The 22861-nt window shown below is 37.0% G+C and overlaps 1 protein-coding gene across 3 annotated transcripts; it reads left to right on the plus strand.

Annotated features, from left to right (window-relative positions):
- The first annotated feature begins 10165 nt into the window (after positions 1 to 10165).
- LOC147566818 (histone acetyltransferase HAC12-like) lies at positions 10166 to 21946 on the plus strand. 3 transcript variants are annotated; one of them, XM_086653372.1, is made up of 11 exons: positions 10166 to 10214; positions 15595 to 15659; positions 15779 to 15812; positions 16763 to 19284; positions 19447 to 19589; positions 19685 to 19719; positions 19843 to 19922; positions 20013 to 20152; positions 20327 to 20404; positions 20636 to 20858; positions 21532 to 21946. In XM_086653372.1, exons 4-10 carry the CDS (start codon positions 19063 to 19065, stop codon positions 20847 to 20849), a joined length of 912 nt encoding a protein of 303 aa, XP_086509498.1. In that variant the 5' UTR covers positions 10166 to 10214; positions 15595 to 15659; positions 15779 to 15812; positions 16763 to 19062; the 3' UTR covers positions 20850 to 20858; positions 21532 to 21946. The 3 variants fall into 3 exon arrangements, with proteins under 3 accessions (XP_086509498.1, XP_086509496.1, XP_086509497.1); XM_086653370.1 differs by having other exon boundaries at positions 19685 to 19922; XM_086653371.1 differs by lacking the exons at positions 10166 to 10214; positions 15595 to 15659; positions 15779 to 15812 and having other exon boundaries at positions 16400 to 19284; positions 19685 to 19922.
- The last annotated feature ends 915 nt before the right edge of the window (positions 21947 to 22861 follow it).

Consider the following 22861-nt stretch of genomic DNA (forward strand, 5'->3'; position numbering starts at 1 on the left):
AGTGTACCAATAGTTTTCCATACATCTGGATATATGAGGACTATTAGTTCATTAGCCATTTCTCCTTTTTGAAGAAGTGACCTTGTCAAATGTCCTTTTGAACATTATTCACATGTGTCTTATGATACTAAATCATTCTGACTCTGAAGTTCATACAATTGGATCTTCCTCATGTGTCTTATGTCAATTAGACGCAATGACAAAACCAGAATTGACCGGCTTGAATCCTTTGATTATAGCCTGTAGTATCATTGTTAACGCTTTTGGTTCTCTAAGAACCTTTTTGTCAATTGAACACTGTTTTAAAACATTTGATGTTTCTAGAAGAACATAATAACTCTTAATAAGTTCTACCTAGATTAGTGTCTAAAAGAAACCTTTGATCCCTTTCAGCATCCTTAGCAATTACTTGCTTCTGCTCCCTTTTGGATCTTTCTCCTTTTAGTCAAGTATGTAATTCCCTTGAGCTCCCACTGAGCGGCACATCCGGTCTTAAACACCTGATGAAGGGAGTCTACGGTACTTGCTAGATTAACTTAGTTAACTAAGATACAAGAATCGGAATTCGTAATTCCGTTTCTTTTGTCTTCCAGGTACTCGGGGTAGTTTTCTTGAATGGCCTAGCCATTGCTTTAGAAAGACTGACCCTTTCACCTTTTTGAATCATAAGAACTCTTTCTTATATTCCTTTGGGTTATGAATCTCAAGAACTTGCTTCTTAGAATCATTATTCCTCAATGTTCTCTTCAAGATGACTTTCTTAGAGGTACCAACCTCCCCATTCACGATATCTAGTGGAACTTTTCCTTAAGTTGTCGAATGGTTGTGTACACATCCATATTATTAATCTCCTCGAGAGAGAAGAATTTTATGGATGTTTCACAAAAGACTTTTCGGATAATCATATCCTAAGTCGTTTGAAGTGGTAGTGAACATTTGGAGGGGATATTCTCGGACCTTTCCTTGTTTCGAATTCGAGAACGTTTCTCAGATTCTTTTACCAATCTAGAAAATAACTTTCGTTTAATTCCTTCTCAAGGAACAAACGAAGGTTTGAAAACTATTTCCTAAAAGTTATATTTACAATACATTAAAAGAAAAAGCAAAATCCTAAAACTTATTATCATTGCAAAAAATTCGTTTTTGCCATATTATTCAATGAAAACCGTCCCCCGTTTGAATAATATGATTCCAAGACCCCATTCTTACGAAGTTAAGCGTACTATGGCACTGCCCTTAACTCCGTCCTCCTGGGTGAGTAACTCTTTACTGGTCATACTCCTATGACTCTTGGTTGATGAATAACACTTATGTGTTAAATTCATCCTTTTGCCTCGAAATCCAAAACCCTTTTGCTGACTCGCTAAGAATAACCAGTTAAGACGCGTAGACCTCTTCTATAGATCTACCCGTATTGTCCCGAGGTAAAAGATGGCACCCTGCGAAGGCCAACCCACCATCGATGAACAAGGGCTCAACAAGTGTCTTAATCTGTGTAGGCGTTACTTAAAATTCTTTTTGGGGATTTTTACGTTTTTATCATGCATACGTTACTGTGAACTCTAACGTAATTATCCATGACAGAAAACGTAAATAAATAAGTAAATGCGTGCAAGAAAATAAATCAAGCAGACATGATCCTAGTATGGCCCCTAACCTAAAAAGATCTAATCTTCATAGGTAACTTCTTGTTTCGCCTCCGTTCGCCTGGATCTCCATCCTCGAACCTCCATTGAATTCTTCCACTCGAACCTCGATCTCATCCTTTGGCTCTTCAATGGACTCTATTGGACCCTTAACTCTAATTACAAGACTTAACGATACGCAGATCGTATAAAACTTGAAATTAAATTAATTAATACAAACGGGCACCCATCCGTGCTTAAAAACAAGAATAAAACATTTTTATGGCCATACTAGAACCCGCATTCACATTCACACTTACATAATAATATGACATTCATAAAACACCAAAGTATGCATGAGATTCGCTTCCTAAAGTCTAACCTAGGTTTGCTACGTTCTAAATAGCTATTCGGGAGATACTACCGACATCTCTATGTCTAACGGGCCTAAAGTCTAGTTTTCGTAAAATTCGGACTAATGGCTCGTTTTGGTTTTATCCTAAAAGATTTCTAAATCGTTTTGGAAAAACTCCGTTTTGGGCTTTCGGATGGCCCGGGTCACTTTCGGAAAAAATATGCTAAAGTCGGAAGAAGAAGAAAGGTCAAAACCTCCCACTCGGGTCAAGGTCCAAAAGGCCCGAGTCAAACTCGAAGGACCTAAGTCAAACTTGGTCAAGGGACCCTTTGACTGGTCTCGGTCAAACCAAAAAAAGTCACGGTCAAGGTCCGAGCATAGGTCGGACCCGGCTTGACATGTTCCAAACATGTCAGGTTCCTTTGTGTTTCCTAACTTTTTCAAATTTTTGTTTCCCAACTAACCCTCCTATATATAACATATCTAGAAATTCTAGATATCTGAATTTTATTCCCTATTCAGAGAACAAAATCGAGTTCTTCATCTCTCTCTTGATTCCTCTCAACCAAAGTTCGAAATCACTCTTTGAATCAACTATCACTCCAAATTTCTATCTCAATCTAGTCGTAGTTCTCATATATCTCGGTTGACTTCTCTTTCAACTCCTCATCAAGCTAAAGTAGATCCTAAGAAACCTTTGAAGCTCTCACTATCTCTCTAGGTTAAAATTTTCCAAACCATCAAATCGATCAACCTTACGAAGTAAATTTGTCTTTCTTCTTCATCAATCGAAGGTTGAAATCCATCTAAAATCATAATCTTCATCAATAAAATAATTAGCAAAAATTCGGATGAAATGTATGCCATAAAGTGTTTGATGAAATGACTAAGAGGGGTTATTATGCAAAGGAAAGAACACGTTCTTGGTGTTTCTATGTAACAACTATCTATATCATAGTTTCAATACAAATCGGTGGTTTCATGTCGAAGTCCCTTGAAGGGAATCGACATGAATCCACCGATTTGAACTCCAGTAGCTTAGGAAGTTACTGGAGTTCTAATCGGTGGTTTCATGTTGAACGTGCTTGAAGAGAATCGACATGAAACCGCCGATTTGATGTGTTTGACAAACTTGGCTAAGCTATTCGAGTTCAAATCGGTAGCTTCATGTCGAACTCCCTTAAAGGGAATCGACACGAAACCACCGATTTTACTCCAGAAGCTTAGTTCTTGGAGTTCAACCACTTGGTTGTATGCCTATTGAGCCACTTCAACCACTTGGTTGTTAATTTGCATATTAATTTTTTTGTGGCATGCTATATGTTTTTTTGTATAAATAGGAATGCTTGTGTGATTGCCATTGCAAAGGCCCGCGATACATTTGGACCTTTTCTTCACCAGGTGAAAAGTTCATCCTTGTTTGCCGATACACTTTTGAGCAGTATTATTTGCACACCTTTTATCAACTCATGGTCAAGTGTTATTTTACGGTTTTACCGAATCAAGAGCCCTACTAGAGACCAACTTTGAGCACATGAATCTGGGTCAGTGGTACCCAAAACTCTACTCACACTTTCTATCACGTTTTAATACTTCAGCTGACAAACTTACAAGTCTTATAATCAAACATGTTTCTAATTTTGTTCCCTCTGTTTGGTCTGCTGGGCTAGTCACTTCCACTCTAATATCCCGTGTTATTCATCCGACTTTTGATTTTCACTATTAATCTCCCGTACCACTTTGTCATACTAGAAACACTACATTCTCCTGCGTACTCGTAGTGTAATAAAATATGAACAAATTTAATTTTCTAAATATCAAGTTTTCTAATTATAACTCCATGATGTTTGCCGACGTTGACCCTGGAGCTTTAAAATTATCACGAGAAACATTTTGTTGCTATATATTACATAACGAGATGGTATACCTCTAAAAGCTACTTAATGAGAGATACAACTTAATCCGTATATTTTGTTGCTTTAAAATTTAATCCGTATATTACATTTTGTTGCTATATATTACATTTTGTTGCTACTTAATCCGTATATCTGGCGTCCCATTACAATAAGCTAGAGAGGGAAAGAATATGCAAAGAGAGAGAGAGAGAGATGGCTACTAAAGCAGCTACGGATTTGGCGTTCAGAACTCCAGCTTTTTTTGTTCTTCACCTATAAAATCTAGAAATGAAAGTGGGGAAGTTAGGGTTTTGAAAATAATTAGATGCTCTGCTTCTATATCCTCATCAAATGGTCATACTGACACAACCCTAGGTAAAATACTTTACCTCTAATTACTCAATTTAACCTCTTTTATGGGTCTTATGCTGTAGAGAAACAAATATTTGAATTTTCTCTTGCACACTAAATCAGTGTGTGAGGTTCTCATTATATAGTAATACAATACATCTATATATGGACAGATTACGAAATTCAAAAATCAAATCAACAATAATAATTCTAGGAATCAAAGAAATATTATGAATATATTCTGATTGATTTAGAGAGAATAAAGGGTGTCAATATATCTTTGATTAGGAGTGAATATTTGAAAAATATTTATCCTTGATTGAGATTGAGAATTATGTGATTGGATTGACACCCCCCCCTCCCCCTCACGTTAAGCGGGAGTGGACGAACGTTTAACTTGCTTCGTAGAACATCAAACCTTGGTGAGCCGAGTCCCTTCGTGAAAATATCTGCTATTTGATCTTTGGATGAGATGAATTGAACATTTAATTGTTTTCTAGCAACACGTTCACGCACAAAGTGAAAGTCTATCTCTATATGCTTCGTACGAGCATGAAAGATAGGATTTGCTGTAAGATATGTTGCACCCAAGTTGTCACACCATAATTGTGGAGGTGGAGGTTGAATTCTGAGTTCCTTCAGTAAAGATTCAATCCAAACTAACTCTGAAGTGGCAATGGCAATACCACGATATTCGGCTTCCGTACTAGATTTTGAAACTGTTTTCTGTTTTCGAGCACCCCATGAGATTATTACCACCAAAGTAAATACAATAACCACTTGTGGATCTTCGATCATCTAAATTTCTAGCCCAATCCGCATCAACATATGCATTTAGAGTTATATCAGTTGGTCTGTGTAAGTGAAGTCCATATTGCAAAGTTGATTTTAAATACCGCAAAATTCGTTTAACAAGAGCCCAATGTTCCTCGTAGGGATCATTCATAAATTGACATACTTTATTAACAACCACTGATATATCCGGTCTAGTTAGATGAAGATATTGTAGTGCGCCAACAACACTCCTATACAATGTCGGATCTGGGAATTTACTTGTCCCCATTTTTTGAATCTTAGCTTGAGGTGCAAGTGGTGTGTTGATAGATTTGATACCATCTAACTTTGTTCGAAGTAATAGATCAGTAATATATTTTCTTTGGGAGAGGATCAAGCCATTTGTTGTATGTATAACCTCAACTCCCAAGAAATAAGTTAATGGACCAAGATCCTTCACTGCAAACTCCTTGCTTAAATCAGTGAGTAGTTGTTGAATGTGCTCAGGATGAGAACCAGTGACAATGATATCATCTACATATATTAAAATGTAAATGATAGAGTTTTGAGTATGTTTGATGAATAGAGAAGAATCCGAGATTGAGCCATGAAAACCAAGTTGAAGTAGATATTGACTAAGGCGAGAAAACCATGCCCGCGGTGCTTGTTTTAGACCATACAACGATTTTTGTAGTTTGCAAACATAATTAGGGACTCGAGAATCAACATAACCTGGTGGTTGTTTCATAAAAACATCTTCGTCAAGAAAGTCATGTAGAAAGGCATTTTGGACATCTAATTGACGAATTGGCCAATGATGCATGAGAGCAATAGATAAAATTAGTCGAATTGTGCACAATTTGACAACAGGGCTAAATATTTCACCATAATCTATACCTTCTTGTTGATGAAAGCCCTTTGCTACTAATCGGGCTTTATATCTTTCAAGAGTGCCATCAACCTTTCTTTTAATACGGAATACCCATTTTGATCCAACTACATTCATTCCAGATTTGAAAGGAACCAAAGTCGATGTTCCATTTCTTATTAGTGCATTTATCTCCTCGTTCATTGCTTGACGCCAATTAGAATCAGCAACTGCTTGTGTATAACATGTTGGCTCGATTAAATCTTTGACATGTAGAGGGTGCTTAGAAGCAACAAGACATAATTTATTAATAGGTTTTTTGATACCATCCTTTAAACGAGTTACCATGGAATGCGATGGAACGGGAACAAGTTGTAATGGTATTGGTACATGTTGGTTAACTTCATTAGAAGTTGAGGAATGGATTTGTTGGGTAGGTGGAGTGTGATGTGATTGAGAGGTTAATATGTTGGTTTCAAGACTGGGTTGTTGGGATGAGGGTGGATTACATGAGGCAATATCAATGGGGTTGATGGTTTGGGGTTGAATAGGGTTAACAGACGAGGTTGTGGGTGATGTGGATGTAGCATTTGGAATAGACATAGATTGTGAGGTTGGTGAAGGAAGTTGTGAAGGTGGTGTGGTATGAAAGGGAGGTGTAGACAATATTTGAGTGGTTAATGGTGGAGCTGAAATACCTCTTGATGGCGAAGCAACCTGCTCCTGCGAAGAGAATGGAAAGGCACCTTCTTCAAATCTGACATGCCGAGAAATGTAAACTCTATTTGTAGGAACATGAATACATATGAATCCTTTGTGAGCACCACTATATCCAATAAAAGTGCAAGGAAATGACCTAGATTCTAATTTATTTTTGTTATATGGACGTAGATACGGGTAACATAGACAACCAAAAACTTTTAAAGACTTATAGTCAGGTACTTTGTTAACTAGAAGTTCAAGGGGAGATTTAGTATTATTGGATGATGGGAGTCTATTAATTAAATAACAAGTCGTAGAGAAGGCATCCCACCAAAATTCAACAGGCATAGAGGCATGGTATAGGAGAGAGAGACCTGATTCAGTTATATGCCGATGTCGTCTTTCTGCTATACCATTTTGAGGAGATGTATCTGGACAAGATAACCTATGAAGAATACCATGAGTGTTGAGAAAAGAAGTGAACTTACGATACTCACCACCATTATCAGATTGAAAAACTTTAATTTTACGACCTACAACATTTTCTATTTGAGTTTTAAATTGTATAAATGTTTGTAAGGCATCTTATTTACGAGATAATGGATAAATCCAAGTATAGTGGGAGAAAACATCCATTAACAAAAGATAATACCTAAAACCATTGCGTGAAACAGATGGGGCAGGACCCCATAGATCGGAGACAATTAAGCTTAATGGTGTATCATACACCGTGGTGCTGTTAAGAAATGGGAGTTTATTGCTTTTACTAACATGACAAGAATTTCAAAATGAGAACTCTTTATTATATAAATCGAGAGAATTATTCTTTATTATTTTATTCACCGTTCGGAACATAGGATGTCCTAAACGTTGGTGCCATAATGACACAGATTCAACAATAAGAAAGGCATAAGTAACTGAATTTTTCATCTCTCGAGCATTATCAAAAGTGTAAAGGCCATTCCTATTCCTTCCTTGGAGCAGTATTGTCCTCGTGCGGCGGTCCTTCACAAAGAAAAAATATGGGTGAAATTCAAAAAAGACATCATTATCTTTGCTAAATTGATGGACTGATAAGAGGTTAGCTTTTATTTGGGGTACATGTAAGACATTATTTAAAGAATATGTACGAGAATTTTGGGTAAATGAAGTATTACCAACATGAGTTACTGCTAGAGTAGTACCATTACCGATTTTTACTTGCTCCGTGCCGTCATATTCATGGTGAATGTTCAGGTTGTTCAGATCAGCTGTGAGATGGTTTGTAGCTCCCGTATCAGTGACCCAGTTGCTAGGTGCAGTAATGTAAGCCGTTGGTGGTTGTTTAACAGGTGGTGCATATCGCCGATTAAACCTGAACCAACAATCTTGAGCAAGATGGTTATTCTTACCGCATAACTGACATGGTCCTTGAGGTATTTGGGGTTTTTGATTGTTGGAGAACCGGCGTGTGTTTGCACGAGCTTGGTAAGTATCCGAAGTTTGACGGTTAGATTGATGAGAGGATTTGGAGTCCGAGTTGCGTTTGAAGGATGCAACATTAGCAATAGGTTGTTGTAAAGATGCTGTTTGATTTTCCAAATGCATTTCAAAGGCCAAAAGATGTGCAAAAAATGCATCCATATCAAGATCTACTAATGTTGTCAGAGTTGTTACAATGGCATCATAAGCTTGATCAAGACTATTTAGAATGGCTTGTTGTAGTTCACTATCAGTGATTGGTTTTCCAAAAGCTGCAAGAGCATCAGAAAGTTGTTTAGCAGAAGAAAAATATTGTTGCATTGTTTTATTACCTTTGTGCAGGTTATTTAAAGTTCGACGAAGGAGCATTTGATGAGCCTGATTTTTTGGAGCAAAGCGTTTCTCAAGAGCTTCCCATACTGCTCGTGAAGTGGTTAGTCCAACAACTCGAGAAAGGACTGAATCAGACAGAGATGATAATAACCAACTGAGGAGAATCTGATCATGTTCTTCCCACTTAAGAAATTCAGGGTTAATTTCGGTTGAATCTGGAAGTGTTTGTGGAGGAGGTGAAAGGGTTCCATCAACATATCCTATAAGTTGATAACTAAGTAAGGGTTTAAATTGGGTTAGCCATAATAGATAATTGGTTTCATCAAGCTTGACAGAGATCAAATGGTTTATATGAAGTTGATGGATTGTTTGAGTTGTTGCCATTGGAATGGTGCTAAGAAAAAAATGGAGCTGGAAGTCGTGGGTGTGGATCAAAGGACTGATACCATGTAGAGAAACAGATATTTGAATTTTCTCTTGCACACTAAATCATTGTGTGAGGTTCTCATTATATAGTAATACAATACATCTATATATGGACAGATTACATGGATTTGAAATTCAAAAATCAAATCAACAATAATAATTCTAGGAATCAAAGAAATATTATGAATATATTGTGATTGATTTAGAGAGAATAAAGGGTGTCAATATATCTTTGATTAGGAGTGAATATTTGAAAAATATTTATCCTTGATTGAGATAGAAAATTATGTGATTGGATTGACATATGCTTGGGTTTGTTATTATTTTGTTCTGTGTTTGGGAATTGGCAGGGTTTATGGAGAAACCATGGAAGGTATCAGGTGCTAGACTTGTTCTTGAAGATGGGTCTGTTCGGAAGGCCAAACTTAGGGAGAGGGAAGTATTAAAGACATCTACTTCGAAACAAAATTTAGGGAGAGAGTAGACGAAAATGCCCGGTCAGATGCCCTAACCGAAAATCAGCTAGATTGCAGTAGGGTGGGCTATCATTGTCAAATCTTTTACTTATTTAATGTAAAAAATAAAAAAATTATTTTGATAATGCAAAAAATGCTGACTTCACTTAACTTAAGTTAAAGTTTGTCGCAATAAACCTTACTTTTTTTTTTTTTTTGTTGAAAGTTGTAATATATTAAATCGCAATAAACCTTACTTGATGCAACATGATGTATGTATGGTTTCTTTGATTGAGGCCTGAGCCGCATGACCAATAACGAGATAGTAAAACCTTAATACATTCTGACAGACCGAAATTACTAGGACACCCTCGTGTAGTTCTTTGATTAACGGTTTTGGACACTTGACAATTTTTGGACCAAGGTAGAAAACGCCCAACAGTTTTAAACAACAACTAACCCTAAATAGAGAAGGATGGCATTGATATAATTTGGCGTTTATCTTAGACTCATTTTGGGTACCCTTTGGAGACCCTACTTTTATGTGGGGTCCACTTATTTTTCCTCACAGAGAATCCTGAGACGTAAATTATTAATCTAACGGTGGAGGTACGTTGTTAAAAAAATCATACGTCTAAGAAAATTAGATAGTGGGTGAAAACGGTAAAGTGACTCTCGGACGTGCATCGTCTCTGTAAAAAAAAGTCATAATGAGTTTGTTACTCCATGTGGGAAGATACTTGCCACATCAGAGTTATGGTTGTGTCTAATGCGGGGACCAGAATTCTGTTATGAAGATATATTAACGACGATTTGTTTGTGAGAGACTGCGTCTGGTTCCCTTCACTGTTAGCATGCTAGATACTTTTCAATAAAGCCTCTTCTTCTTCTCTTTCATTTCTATTGTCACTCTTTCTCTCTCTACACCAGCGCGCTCTCTCTCTCTCTACTTCACTGCTTCATAATCAGGTGAGCTTGTAACACTCCTACTAATTTCTTCGTTTAACTTTGTTGATAATCGATTCATCAGAAATTCAGTATGTTTCATGTTCTTCATTGAGAATTATCGAACTAGTTATTGTAATAATGAATTAGGTTTTCTTACTCTTCCTGTTTAGTGTTCTAGATTGTTGAACAAATTTGTTAATGGTTGATTTGTAAATTTGATGTTTCTTGCTACAAATCCTGTAGAATTGAATCTTCTTTTGCTTTAGTTTGCTAATCCATTCATCAGAAATTCAGTATGTTTCATGTTCTTCATTGAGAATTATCGAACTAGTCACTGTAATAATGAATTAGGTTTTCTTACTCTTCCTGTTTAGTGTTCTAGATTGTTGAAGAAATTTTTTAAGGCCGCGACTTTGGGGAATAAAGAATAATCTCCGGGGAATAAATTCTCCAGGGAATCCATGTTTTTTTATTTATTCTCGGGGGAATATTTTATTTTAGTCCAAAACCTCACTTGATCAAACATTGCCCCTTAATCTTCATCCTCTTTATCACCTTCACCACCACAACTTCCCACCACCACCATTCCGGCCACCACCATTCCTGCCACCACCATTCCGAATCAACGAAGTTTTGTTGATTTCTCATCATTAACACAAAGTTGGTTCTGTTAAACCTAATATACAAATTCTACACAATTAGAATTAAAAAAAAATCTTCTTTTAGTATCAAATAGAATGGGTTTAGTGATAGATTTATTTTTGCCCTAGAATTGTTCTTCAAGAAATCAAGCCACATAAATTACCTGGTTAGCTATCATGGCAGAAGACATTCTACCTCTATTATCATTGCCCTCATCTAGGTATCCAGGACAACGCAATCTGCGCCAGAAATTAGATGTAGATTCTTTCTCTGCTTCCGACTCTACTGGGTTGTTAATACTGAACTGGAGATGGAGGTGGAATCAAAAGTACTAGAGCAACTTGGACAAGATAATCGCAAAGGTTCACAACCCTTATATCTGCAATTTTGGTTTAAGATCGACCAATCAACTTCTCTTATTCTGCTAAATTGTGCAGGGAGACTAAATAACTGAAAGAAATTTCACCTCTCATCGTCATCCATGGTAAATAAGAGCAAGGGAGATGAATCACTAATTGCTGCTTCATTTGTTTTAGATTAGAACTAAACAACACAAATGTCACTTGGTTAATAACATACAATAAGAGAATCCATGAGGTGCAGCTTACTTTGGATTGTGGTTAGTCTAGAGAAGATGTGGCTTACCTTGGATGATTCAAGACCCATATAATCAGCCAAACGTGTTGGACTTGTACCCTGAATGGAAGCACATAGACGTGATACCACAAGATGAATCTGCATGGAGAAATTATCCATGAAAACTCAACATAAGTAAACCCTAATTTCCCAAATTCGGAAAAACAACAAAGAGTTGGTTTTCATTTATCATTCCCTTGTTCAATTCTTAATACTAAGAAAATGAATGATCTGAGTTAAGTTAAGATTCCAACAAAGAAGGGAACGTACAAAGAAATTCCCATAGTGATAAACAAAGGCATTATCTTTACCTTGTAAGAAATCCAATAGGCCCAACTATCAAGGGATTATCTTAGAACTTGGATGTCCCACCCAGACTGTCATACTTTTATCCTTGAAAACTGGACCATGAACAACTACTTGATTCAGCAAAAGCTCAACCAGCTAGCCATCAAACTGTCTCAGTGGAATAGAAATGTCTTTGGTCACATTGAGAAAAAAATCAAACACCTCACTACCCTTATTCAGTCTACGACTAATCAAGTGGGTTTACTTCACCTCACTTCTCAGCTGGAGGAGGCTTACAACCTGCAGGAGAGTATCTGGAAGGAAAAATCCAGAGTAGCACACGTTCAGCTGGGTGATAGAAATACCAAATTTTTCCACGCCAAGGCAATAACCAGAAATCGGAAAAATCACATATCATCCATCAAAAAAGATGACAACTCGTGGTGCTCGGATACCCAGGAGATCTCCAATCTCTTCACGACAAACATTAAAAATATTTCCACCACCTCCCCTAACCCCACAAGTACGATCAGATCCCTGTTCACCACCCAGATTTCCGCCTTGCAAAACACTTTCCTCATTCAAGCTCCCAACGAGGAGGAAATCAGAGCATCCATTTTCTCCCTGAAACCTGAGGCTGCGCCAGGACCGGATGGTTTTCCACCCTTCTTCTATCAATCCAATTGGGAAACAGTTAAAATAGACGTCCTCCAGATGGTCCAAGCCTTTTTCAATACAGCCACTCTCCCTCTATACACTAACCACACCCACATCTGCCTCATCCCCAAAACCAAAGCCCCCCAAACCACAGCCGACTTCAGACCCATTAGCCTTCTCAACACCACATATAAAATCATCACCAAAATCCTGGCTAATCGCCTGAAAACCACTCTTCCGGACATCATCTCCCCCTTTCAAGCAGCTTATGTCCCGGGACGCCAAATCACAGATAACATAATCATCAGCCAGGAAATATCTCACTCCTTCAAGAATAAACGTGGGTCGAAAGGCTTCTTTGGTTTAAAATTAGATATGTCCAAAGCCTTCGATCGGGTTGAATGGCATTATCTTGAGGACATTATGGTTAACCTGGGGTATGACACACAGTGGATCAAAATGATACACGCCTGCATCTCTTCATCCTCGATGGCGGTTCTTATTAATGGTAGACCAGGCCCGTCTTTTAATGTGTCTAGAGGCTTAAGGCAAGGAGACCCACTTTCGCCTTTCCTGTTCGCCTTAGCCATGGAAGGCCTGAGTCGTCTACTTGACTCCCCTGATAGCCCTCACAAATTTATCGGTTTCTCTACCCCTAGATCCACTTTTACAATCAATCACCTGCTGTTTGCAGACGACTGCATCATTTTTGGTAGGAATACTCTTGACAACATCTCCAATCTCATCTCCATCCTTTCCTTATTTGGATCGGAATCGGGTCAAATCATCAACTACAACAAATCTACCATCTTCTTCTCTAAAAATACCCACCCCAAATTCAAAAGGTTAATCACCAAATCACTCAAAGTGCATCAAGCTTCGAATTTAGACAAGTACCTGGGAACACAGCTGTTCATAGGGGCACAAAAACAACAGACTTTTGAACCTTTGCTGGCGCAGATTCAGAATAAACTTTCGAAGTGGCAAACAAATCTCCTCTCTCAAGCAGGCCGCACAGTAGTCATCTCGTCTATTACCGCGGCGGTTCCCCGATATCAGATGCAATGCTTTGCCATTCCCAAAGGCATAAGCAAACGCATAGAGACCATTCAAAGGTCATTCTGGTGGGGAAAAACAAAATCCATTCATACTATCAACTGGGCAGCAATCTGTCGTCCTCGTAAACTCGGAGGTCTGGGACTCAGATTGCCTGCCATTGACAATGCAGCTTTTTTATGTAAACTGGGATGGCGCCTTCTCAAAGTTCCTAAAGCACCCTGGGCCCAACTCCTAAAATCCAAATATTACCCAAAAACGGAAAAACCAACCTCCCCAAAACAGAATCATTCGTGGGTCTGGAAATCGTTGGCGGAACCTATCGGCAAACTCTCTAAACTTATCTTTTGGGATGTAAACAAAGGTACCAAAATCAATATTTGGCAAGACTTTTGGATTCCGAATCAGGAACCGCCGCTACACAACCAAAATAATTGCCCGTTGAACACGGTGGACCAACTGATCGACAATAATTCTTGGAAGACAGACCTACTCCAGAGATACTTTGATGCGGAAACTTGCAATGCGATACTTAGCATAAATCTTCACCCGTCGGCAGAGGATGAAATGGTATGGACTCTCACTAATTCTGGCCAATTTACAATTAAATCAATGTACAGGTTTCTGAGTAATGGCACAAGAGAACCAGAAACGATGGAATGGGCGTTCATATGGAACATTAGAACTATACCCAGAATCAAACTTTTTCTTTGGAAATGCTGCACCAATAGTCTCCCGGTCAAAGACAGAATCGGTAGTTACATTGGCAACGATCACAACTGCACCTTCTGCGACGAACGCGAAACCACAACCCATGTCCTTCTTCACTGCAACTTTGCCCGAGCAATTTGGTTCCACTACAACATAAGAACGGATGGGATTGGCTCAGTGCTTGAGTGGATCACGAACTGGGCTTCTTTGGAGGATGTTACGACGGAGTATCTTGCTAAAATCATGTGGTTTATTTGGAAAGCTAGATGCGAGAAATGTTTCGGTAAGAAAGCAATCAGTCCTATGCAGCTTATTCGGCAGATTCAAAGCTACGCTACAAACCTTCCAAGGCAAAAAATGGCTAAAAGTAACGCAGTCTTGCCCCAGTGGCAGCCACCTCCACCACCTTTTCTCAAAATAAACGTGGATGCCTCTTTCAAAACCCACACTGGCCCGGCAGGAATCGGAAACATCATCCACGATGCAAACGGTGATTTCATGATGGCTAGAGTAGCAACCATCAGGGGACAGACGGCGGAAGAATGTGAAAGTATAGCTATTCTGCACGCAGTCCAATGGGCGGAGGAGCTTCATCTTAACCACATAATTATCGAAAGCGACAACAACAATTTGATTATGAATATTCGGGACAGAAACAAAGCAATCAACTGGCAATCCCTACACAACATAGAACAGATCAGGGCCCGCATAACCCATTTCGAGCAAATTCACTTTCAGTTCAGCCCGAGGACAACAAATGGCCTGGCAGACGCCCTAGCAAAGTGGGGAAGGAAACATAGGGTCAACAGAACGTGGCACTCTATGGACAACTTGAAGTGGGATCTTAATTTGTAATTTGTGTTGGCTTCTTTTCAACAAGAAAAAAAAAAAAGAAATCCAATAGGAATCAAAGCTCAATTAAGAAAAAGTTTTAATCCTGACAACTTGTTAGAGAGAAAAAGAGGAGAGAGAAAGTAGACAGAGAGATAGGAAGAGAGAAGATGAAGATTAAGGAGCAATGTTTGATTAAGTCAAACTTTTGAGCTAAAAACAAAATATGTTAATTAATCAATATTTATTGACTAAATCTCTATTCCCCGGAGAGTTTTTTTTATTTCCCAAAGCCGCGGCCTTTTTTAATGGTTGATTTGTTAATTTGATGTTTCTTGCTAAAAATCCTGTAGAATTGAATCTTTTGCTTCAGTTTGATCTTTTTATTTTAACGATTCAACTTTATTTTATTCTTGAATAAGGATGAAACAGAAAAATAAGTAAAACAATTAACAATCGATTTATTGGAAGAGATCTAGGTTAAGATCAAAACAAATTTGACTTCTACAAACAAATCGAAATTGAAATTGAGGGAAGAAATAAATTTTTGAATTTTAACCACCTCCAAAACTGCATGCAGAGCTGAATTTGTGCTCATTAATGGCTTCACTTCGCCGGATTCTCCCTATCTGTTCTTCCTTTCATGTATCTCTCTCTCTCTTTTATATATATATATATATATATATATATATATATATATATATATTAATCAATTTCATTGAATTTGTGTTTCTTGTTTAGTAATATGTTTCACTTCTTTTCAGAGAATAAGATGTTCGCCTGTAGCAGCTCGCGAAGGTTTCTCTTTCTAACTCTACCAGTTCATTTATCTATCTATCTTACTGCTTGTGTATGTTGATGGATTCTTATAAATTAATTATCTATTTCTCCCTCTCTCTCTCTCTCTTTCTAGGGTTTGTAGTGAGAAAAATTGGTCGAAATGTTACAACTCGAACAGAAGCTGATGAGAATATTTCGGATGTTGACGTTGCAAAAATAAGAAGTCAATTTAGTGTTGCTTTTAAATTGAATATTATTTAAAATTAATATTTAAAATTTATACTAATTTAAAATATTTTAATTAATAAATTATTTTAAAATATTATTTATTAATATTATTAAATTAATATTCAATTTTAAATTAATTATTAATTTTAAATTAATTATTAATTTTAAATATTAATATTTAAATTAAATTAATTATTAATTATACTAATATTCAATTTTAAATAATTAACTTTAATTATAAATTATTAAATTTTAAAATAATATTAATTATTAATTTTAAATAATATTAAAATTTTAAAATATTAAATAATATTAATATTAATTTTAATTAATAAATTAATATTTCTAAACCTAAAATTCTGAGTATTCCTCAATCACTCAAACAGATGCCTAGGACTGATAAATCATGTCAGTTGTGTGGGGTGGGAAAGCTCACTTTTGAACCTCCACCCATCAATTGCTCATCATGTTCATGTACTGCTCGAATAATGCGAGATGAGACATTTTATACCATGGGAAGTGGTGATAGCAGGCACTATTATTGCATTTCTTGTTATAATAAGGCTCAAGGTGGCATTATCGAGTGTCATGGAAATGGCATTCCGAAGATGAATCTAGAGAAGAAGAGAAACGACCAAAAACCTGAAGAATTGATAAGTGTATTCCTATATTATTTTCTACACTTGCTGTTCTTTTTTGGCAATAGGACTAATTTCGTCATGATATGTGTTTTATTGCAGTGGGTGCAATGTGAGAAATGTAAAGCTTGGCAACATCAAATTTGTGCTCTTTTTAATGGGAATGATGTTGGCCAAGAATATATTTGTCCAAATTGCTACGAGGTTGAAAGAGGAGAGGGAAAGCCAGTGCCACTGGGTGCAATTGATTTGCCAAAATCAAACCTTAGCAATTACATAGAGAAGCGTCTTTATAGCCGTTTGAAGCATGAGAAAGAAGAAAGGGCGCGGGTTCAAGGAAAGTGCATTAATGAGGTGATATGCAACCTCAATTGTATGTAGAGATATTTTCTTTAGGAACGGAATGAGAAAACAATTATTTTACGAAATCAATTTGTTCTTATATTGCTCAAAATGCCTGATTAAAATAAGATATTCATATCCTATTTTTAGGATATATGTTTAATTCATGACTTTTCTCAGATCCCGGGAGCTGAAGAACTTGTTGTTCGAGTTGTGTCCTCCGTTGATAAGACACTGAAAGTGAAGCAACGGTTTCTCGAAGTTTTTCAAAAACAAAATTACCCTTCACAGTTCCCATACAAATCTAAGATTTGCATCGTTTGTTGTTGTTTTTTTTATAACAGCCATAGCATCTATTCATTCATAATTAAGTTTGAAACATTGTTGCTATGATGAGATAAGTAGCAAATAGGAAGACAAGTAGAGTGATTTGATCCTCTTTTCCTAGTGCTAACAGCAAACGAGTTTGCTTGGGCATTTAAGCTTCTATTTACATACAAAAACTTTAGACAATCAAAAGAAGAGATGGAGTTCTTGACTTTTTTTAGCACATGTCTAGCAGTCCGGTGCATTGAGTTGGAGAAGCCATTCAAAAAGTTGTTAATGTTGGCTGAATCTCCCTCCAAAATAAGCTTCTTAACTCCATGTCTTATAGCCCAAAGAACTCCTAATTCAGCTGCTTTCCCTTCTCCCTCGTCGACTGATCTGGAGTTAGTGAGGGTGGATTCTCTCCCAATTTCGTTTCCTGAATGGTCAACAATTATAATAGTCAAAGCTGCAGTTAGAGTGGATTTAATAAAAGAAACATCATAATTAATCTTAATCACTCCTGCTGGTGGAGGAGTTCATTGTTGAGGATTAGACAATTGGCCAAGTCAGCGTTTTTGATTGGGACTGAACATAGCTTTGTATTTCTATAATCAGAGATGGGATATGAGGTTGTTTTCCTTTGAAGACCAAATTGCACCTGCACTTCCAAATGTGCCATAAAACAGTCGAAGTTTTTTCAATAATTCTGAGGGTGTTGGAGTAGCCTTGTTCTGTGTCTAGATTATGAAAGTGATCAAACCATTCCTGAAAATTATTACAAGAAGATCCTGGTAATTGGATTTCTTGAAATGAACTTAGGACTCTGTTGACAAATTCACAATCAAGAATAAAGTGAGTGGTACTTTCCTCTGTCCTTGTACATAAGGGACACAATGGAGAAGTGTTATGGAGGAATTTGGAAACGAATTTGTTAAGAGGGAGAATACCATTAGCCAATTTCCAGAGAAATACGAGAATTCTAGGATGAACTCTAAGGTTCCACAATTCTCTCCAGTTCTGAAATTTTGTTGAAATTGATGTGTTTTGACTAAAGGTCAAATTCTTGTATAGAGAAGAGACAGAGAAATCCCCAGAATTAGATATAGTCCACTTTTGTTGGTCATGCTGGGTAGTGAGAGGTATAGTCTGAATTCTTTGTTGAATTTGAGAAGGAAAGAGCAAGGATAAAGCTTGGAGGTTCCATTCATGGTTTTGAGTTATGAGTTGAGAAACCATATTAAAACCATAAGAATTCTCTGGCCTACCCAACACTGTATTCCTGGAATCCAACTATCTGTCCATATATTAACTTCTGTGCCATCCCCAATATCCCAAGCAATAAGATTGTCCACTCTATCTTGGTTTTTGCTTATAGTTTTCCAGAGCCAGGAAGATCCCCTGTTATGCCTAGAAGAAAGAGTATTTTTCCTCCAGAATTGTTACCCAGGGTGTGTTAGGCTTGGTCTTTATAATCCAATTCAATTTGCATCTAAGAGCCAAATTATCATTTTGAATGTTTCTCAGACCTAAACCACCTAATGACTTAGGTTTACAGATAGAATTCCAATTTTTCAAGTAAATTTTCTTCTTGTTACTACTTGATCCCCACCAAAATTCCCTCTGAAGAGAAGTGATGGCTTTTTTGATCTTCATGGGAAGATCATAAATAGCCATTTGGAAGGGGAGAATCGTTTGTTGTTTAAAACACAGTTTGATGCTTATAGAATGACTACAAAGAAATACACAGTTTGATGCTTATATGTTTTGTCCAGGTAATTTTATTATTTCAGAAGATTGAAGGCGTGGACGTGTGCATTTTGGGTCAGTTTGTTCACGAATATGGCTCCGATTGTCCAAAACCAAACCATCGCCGAGTGTGTCTTATGTATCTGGATACTATCCAATACTTCAGGCCTGATATTCGAACAACTACTGGAGAAGCTCTTCGTACATTCGTTTATCAGGAAATGCTGGTATTTAAAAATTATTTTCCTTTCTCTTCCGCTGTTGATTTTTAATTTTTCTTCGGTATTCAATTTTAATCACTACATTTGGGGTTGATACTTATACTTAACTACTTATGTGATAAAGACTTGATAACATTAACAATTTTGAACATGGGGCACTTGTTCCAGATTGGATACATGGAATATTGCAAGTTAAGGGGATTTACGAGCTGCTATCTATGGTCTTACCCTCCATGCAAGGCTGAAGATTTTATATTCCATTGTCATCCTGAAATCCAGCAAAGACTGAGTCCTGATAAACTGAAGGAATGGTTAGTAAACTTGACTATTTTTTTCTGGGACTGCTAACATTTAGTGCTCTTTCTCCATATATAACTCTTTGGGATGTATTAACTCTTCTTCTCAGGCATTTATCAATGTTAGGGAATGCTTCTAAGAAGGGTATCATTGTGGAACTTACAAATCTACACGATCATTTCTTTACACCTATTGGTGAATGTAAAGCTAAGGTGACAGCAGCTCGCCTACCGTATTTTGACCGTGACTACTGGCCTGATGTTGCAGAGGAAATAATTGATCAACTTCAACAAAATGAAGCTAATCTTTCTATAAACACATCAATAGATGTTCTATTGATGCAAGAAGTAATTTTTATTTCCATTGGCTTGGTTGTTGCTCATTATTATCCTCTTATTTTCGCTTATTTGGGATTTTTATTTTTTTTCTGACTATAGCTTGGCAAGGCCATTTCCTATTACAAGGAAGAATTTATAATGGTTCACTTGCAATATGCTTGCAAGCACTGCTGTGATCTAATGGTATCTGGAAACCGCTGGAAATGCAATCAATGCGCAAATTTCCAACTTTGTGACAAGTAAGATTTCTTTTAGCTAAAACATAACCATCTTGTTTTACTCATGAAGTGCAATTTAGTAGTAGGGTGTTCTTTTATCACTTATGCAACTTGGCTTGGGTCTCGATTGTTTGACATGACATCGAGTTTGAGTTTTGTTGCCTTTCTAATCCTTTGTACTCTCCTTTGCTGCAGGTGCTATGAAGCAGAGCAGAAAGTTGAGTACAGGGCCAAGCACCCTACGAATAAGAGGGTTAAACATTCTTTCAAACGAGTAAGTTCTCTTCTATTCATAGTTTCTATATATTAATTCTAGTCGGTTTTTTGTGTTCTTCTTTTCGCTTTTTAAATCTGAATATGAAAATGATTGATAACTATATTGTAATTCGTAGAAGAGTTGTTTTATTATATGAAAAACTTGTGTTATTATATATTTCAATTTGATGGACAAAATCAACTATTATTCAGGCAGTGACCGAAAAATCTTTAATGAAAATCCAAGCAAGTTGAAGTCAATGATGTAAAAGAAGATACCAAGGATACTGATGAACTTCTAGAAAGCGAATTCTTTGAAAGCAACCACGCATTTTTGAGTTTTTCTCAAAAGAATAATTATCAGTTTGATACTCTAAGGCGTGCAAAACATTCTTCGATGATGGTTCTATATCATCTTCATAATCCAACAGCACCCGCCTTTGTCACTACTCGACAAAAATGAGTTTCTCAGGTACATTTTCCCCCGTTTTAAATTGTGGTCGCAAATGAAATCCGAGTATCTGACACGAGTACCCTAATATTTTGTATTCAGTATGACAAAAAGAAACACACTGAAAAGGAGTAACCATGTTACATCTTTGATATGCGTATAGGAACATCTATGCGAGCCAGGGGAAAATATTTTAGCAATATGACATTATGACCATATAGAAACCAATGTTCTTAAGACTTTCAAGGCGTACGCCTCGAGGCGGTCACCTGATCCCTCCACCTCGAGGCACACATATTTAAACTCGAAAATAGAATGTTTTAATCATAAGTCACCTGTTATATTTGAGTTGATCAGCAACACAACTAGACATTCACATAGATATTTGCAACTTTATATTATGTTAGTAAAGTAGAATGTTATGTTTTTACAAACATTGCTGGAAGCCTGGAAACCATATCAGAAGAGAAAAGCAAAGACCCTGCGGAAACCATTTTTTAGCTGTAAAAGATAATATTGTCTTATTTTCCCGAATCAACATCTATTTTGAGTAGGCAGATTTTATTGGGAAGGCCAAAGGGATTGTAGGGTAGGAACAAATCTGCTGTTGTAGGAAAACATAATGGCGAAACAGGACAAAGTGTCGTTCATCTGAATTGTTTGTGTATTGATTATATAGCAAAATGAATTTCAGGTGACTTCAAACTGCAGCAATAGTACTTGGGTGTAAGGTGAATTTCAGGTGACTTCGTTCTGCCATATGCTATATGTATTAGGTAATATGAATAGTTTTTGTTTCAACTATCAAAGAACAGGTCGAGGTCATTCTATAATTTCTCTCATGATATGGTTATCTGGTTCTGCATTTCGCAAAATGCTCGACCTTCTCGTACATGCTTCTCAATGTCGATACCCACGGTGTCAGTACCCGAAATCATATAAAGAATGAAGAGGGGAAAGATCAAGATCCACAATAAGGGCAGGAGATATATCTCTGAGTCTCTGACTTTGTTATTCATGAGTATATTTCATGTCGGACATTTTTGTATAAGTGGAATTCTATTTGAAATCATGAACATAAATAGAACTCTGCAAATGATTTACTTCCATTCTATTTTGAATTTTCAAATACGACTGCACCTGTTGTTCCTATACAGTGCCTTCGTGTGTGAGTGCTGGCCCATTTTTTTTAAAGATAATATAGTATGTCTCGAACCCGAGATTTGAGGGCGGGAATCAACTTTGTCACTACTCCAACCAAAGGTAGTTGTCTGGTTTGACATGGTCTGACCCATGGCTTCTCTCAGGCTTAAGCTGGGTTCCCCAGTCTTTTAACATGGGTAGGCGGACAAACTATAACTCTTGCTCTTCGAATTCCTCCCTTCACAGTCGTCGGAAAAGATCTTAGTTTTGAAAGAATTACTTCTCCCATAAAATGTTTATTGAAAAGAGGAAAGTGTTAAAGGCGCCTCTCAGCAATGTTGAATTGCCGCCACTATGTGGCATTCCTTTAGCGGTCTTTAAGTCTATCAAGTGAGCGCTTAGTTTTGATACATGTTCATCCAATTCAAAACCAATTGGACATAATTGAAGAAGACCTAGACATTATATTATTGGGGTTAGATCACCTTTCTTTCATGTGACACTATTCTCATACTTTATTTTTGTCAGGGGAAGATGCTTCTCTTAGTACCTAATTAAGACAGGAACAGATCTACCATCAAGCTCCATTAAGGAAATTTGGTTTGAGCCCTAACACAATTTCCATTAATGGAGGCTCGAAAAAACTCTAACAACATAAATGAATAGCTGTATTAAAGAACTCTTATACAGGTCAATAGCCATTTGCACCTTCCATTCATGCTGTTAGAATTTCACATAATTTTCAGACACCTACTTTCCAGTTTCAATTTTTTTGTCAAAATGTTCTAGGAAGGATTTCACAAAATCTTAAGAAAATTTAGGTTTAGGTTTTCCCCGACTTTCAAATAATTAGATCGGGCTTCAACGAAATCTCGTGGACT

This window comes from Eschscholzia californica, unplaced genomic scaffold (assembly GCF_041429995.1).
Source record: "Eschscholzia californica isolate CP2 unplaced genomic scaffold, dmEscCali1.0.p SCAF_1, whole genome shotgun sequence".
Classification (NCBI taxonomy): domain Eukaryota; kingdom Viridiplantae; phylum Streptophyta; class Magnoliopsida; order Ranunculales; family Papaveraceae; genus Eschscholzia; species Eschscholzia californica.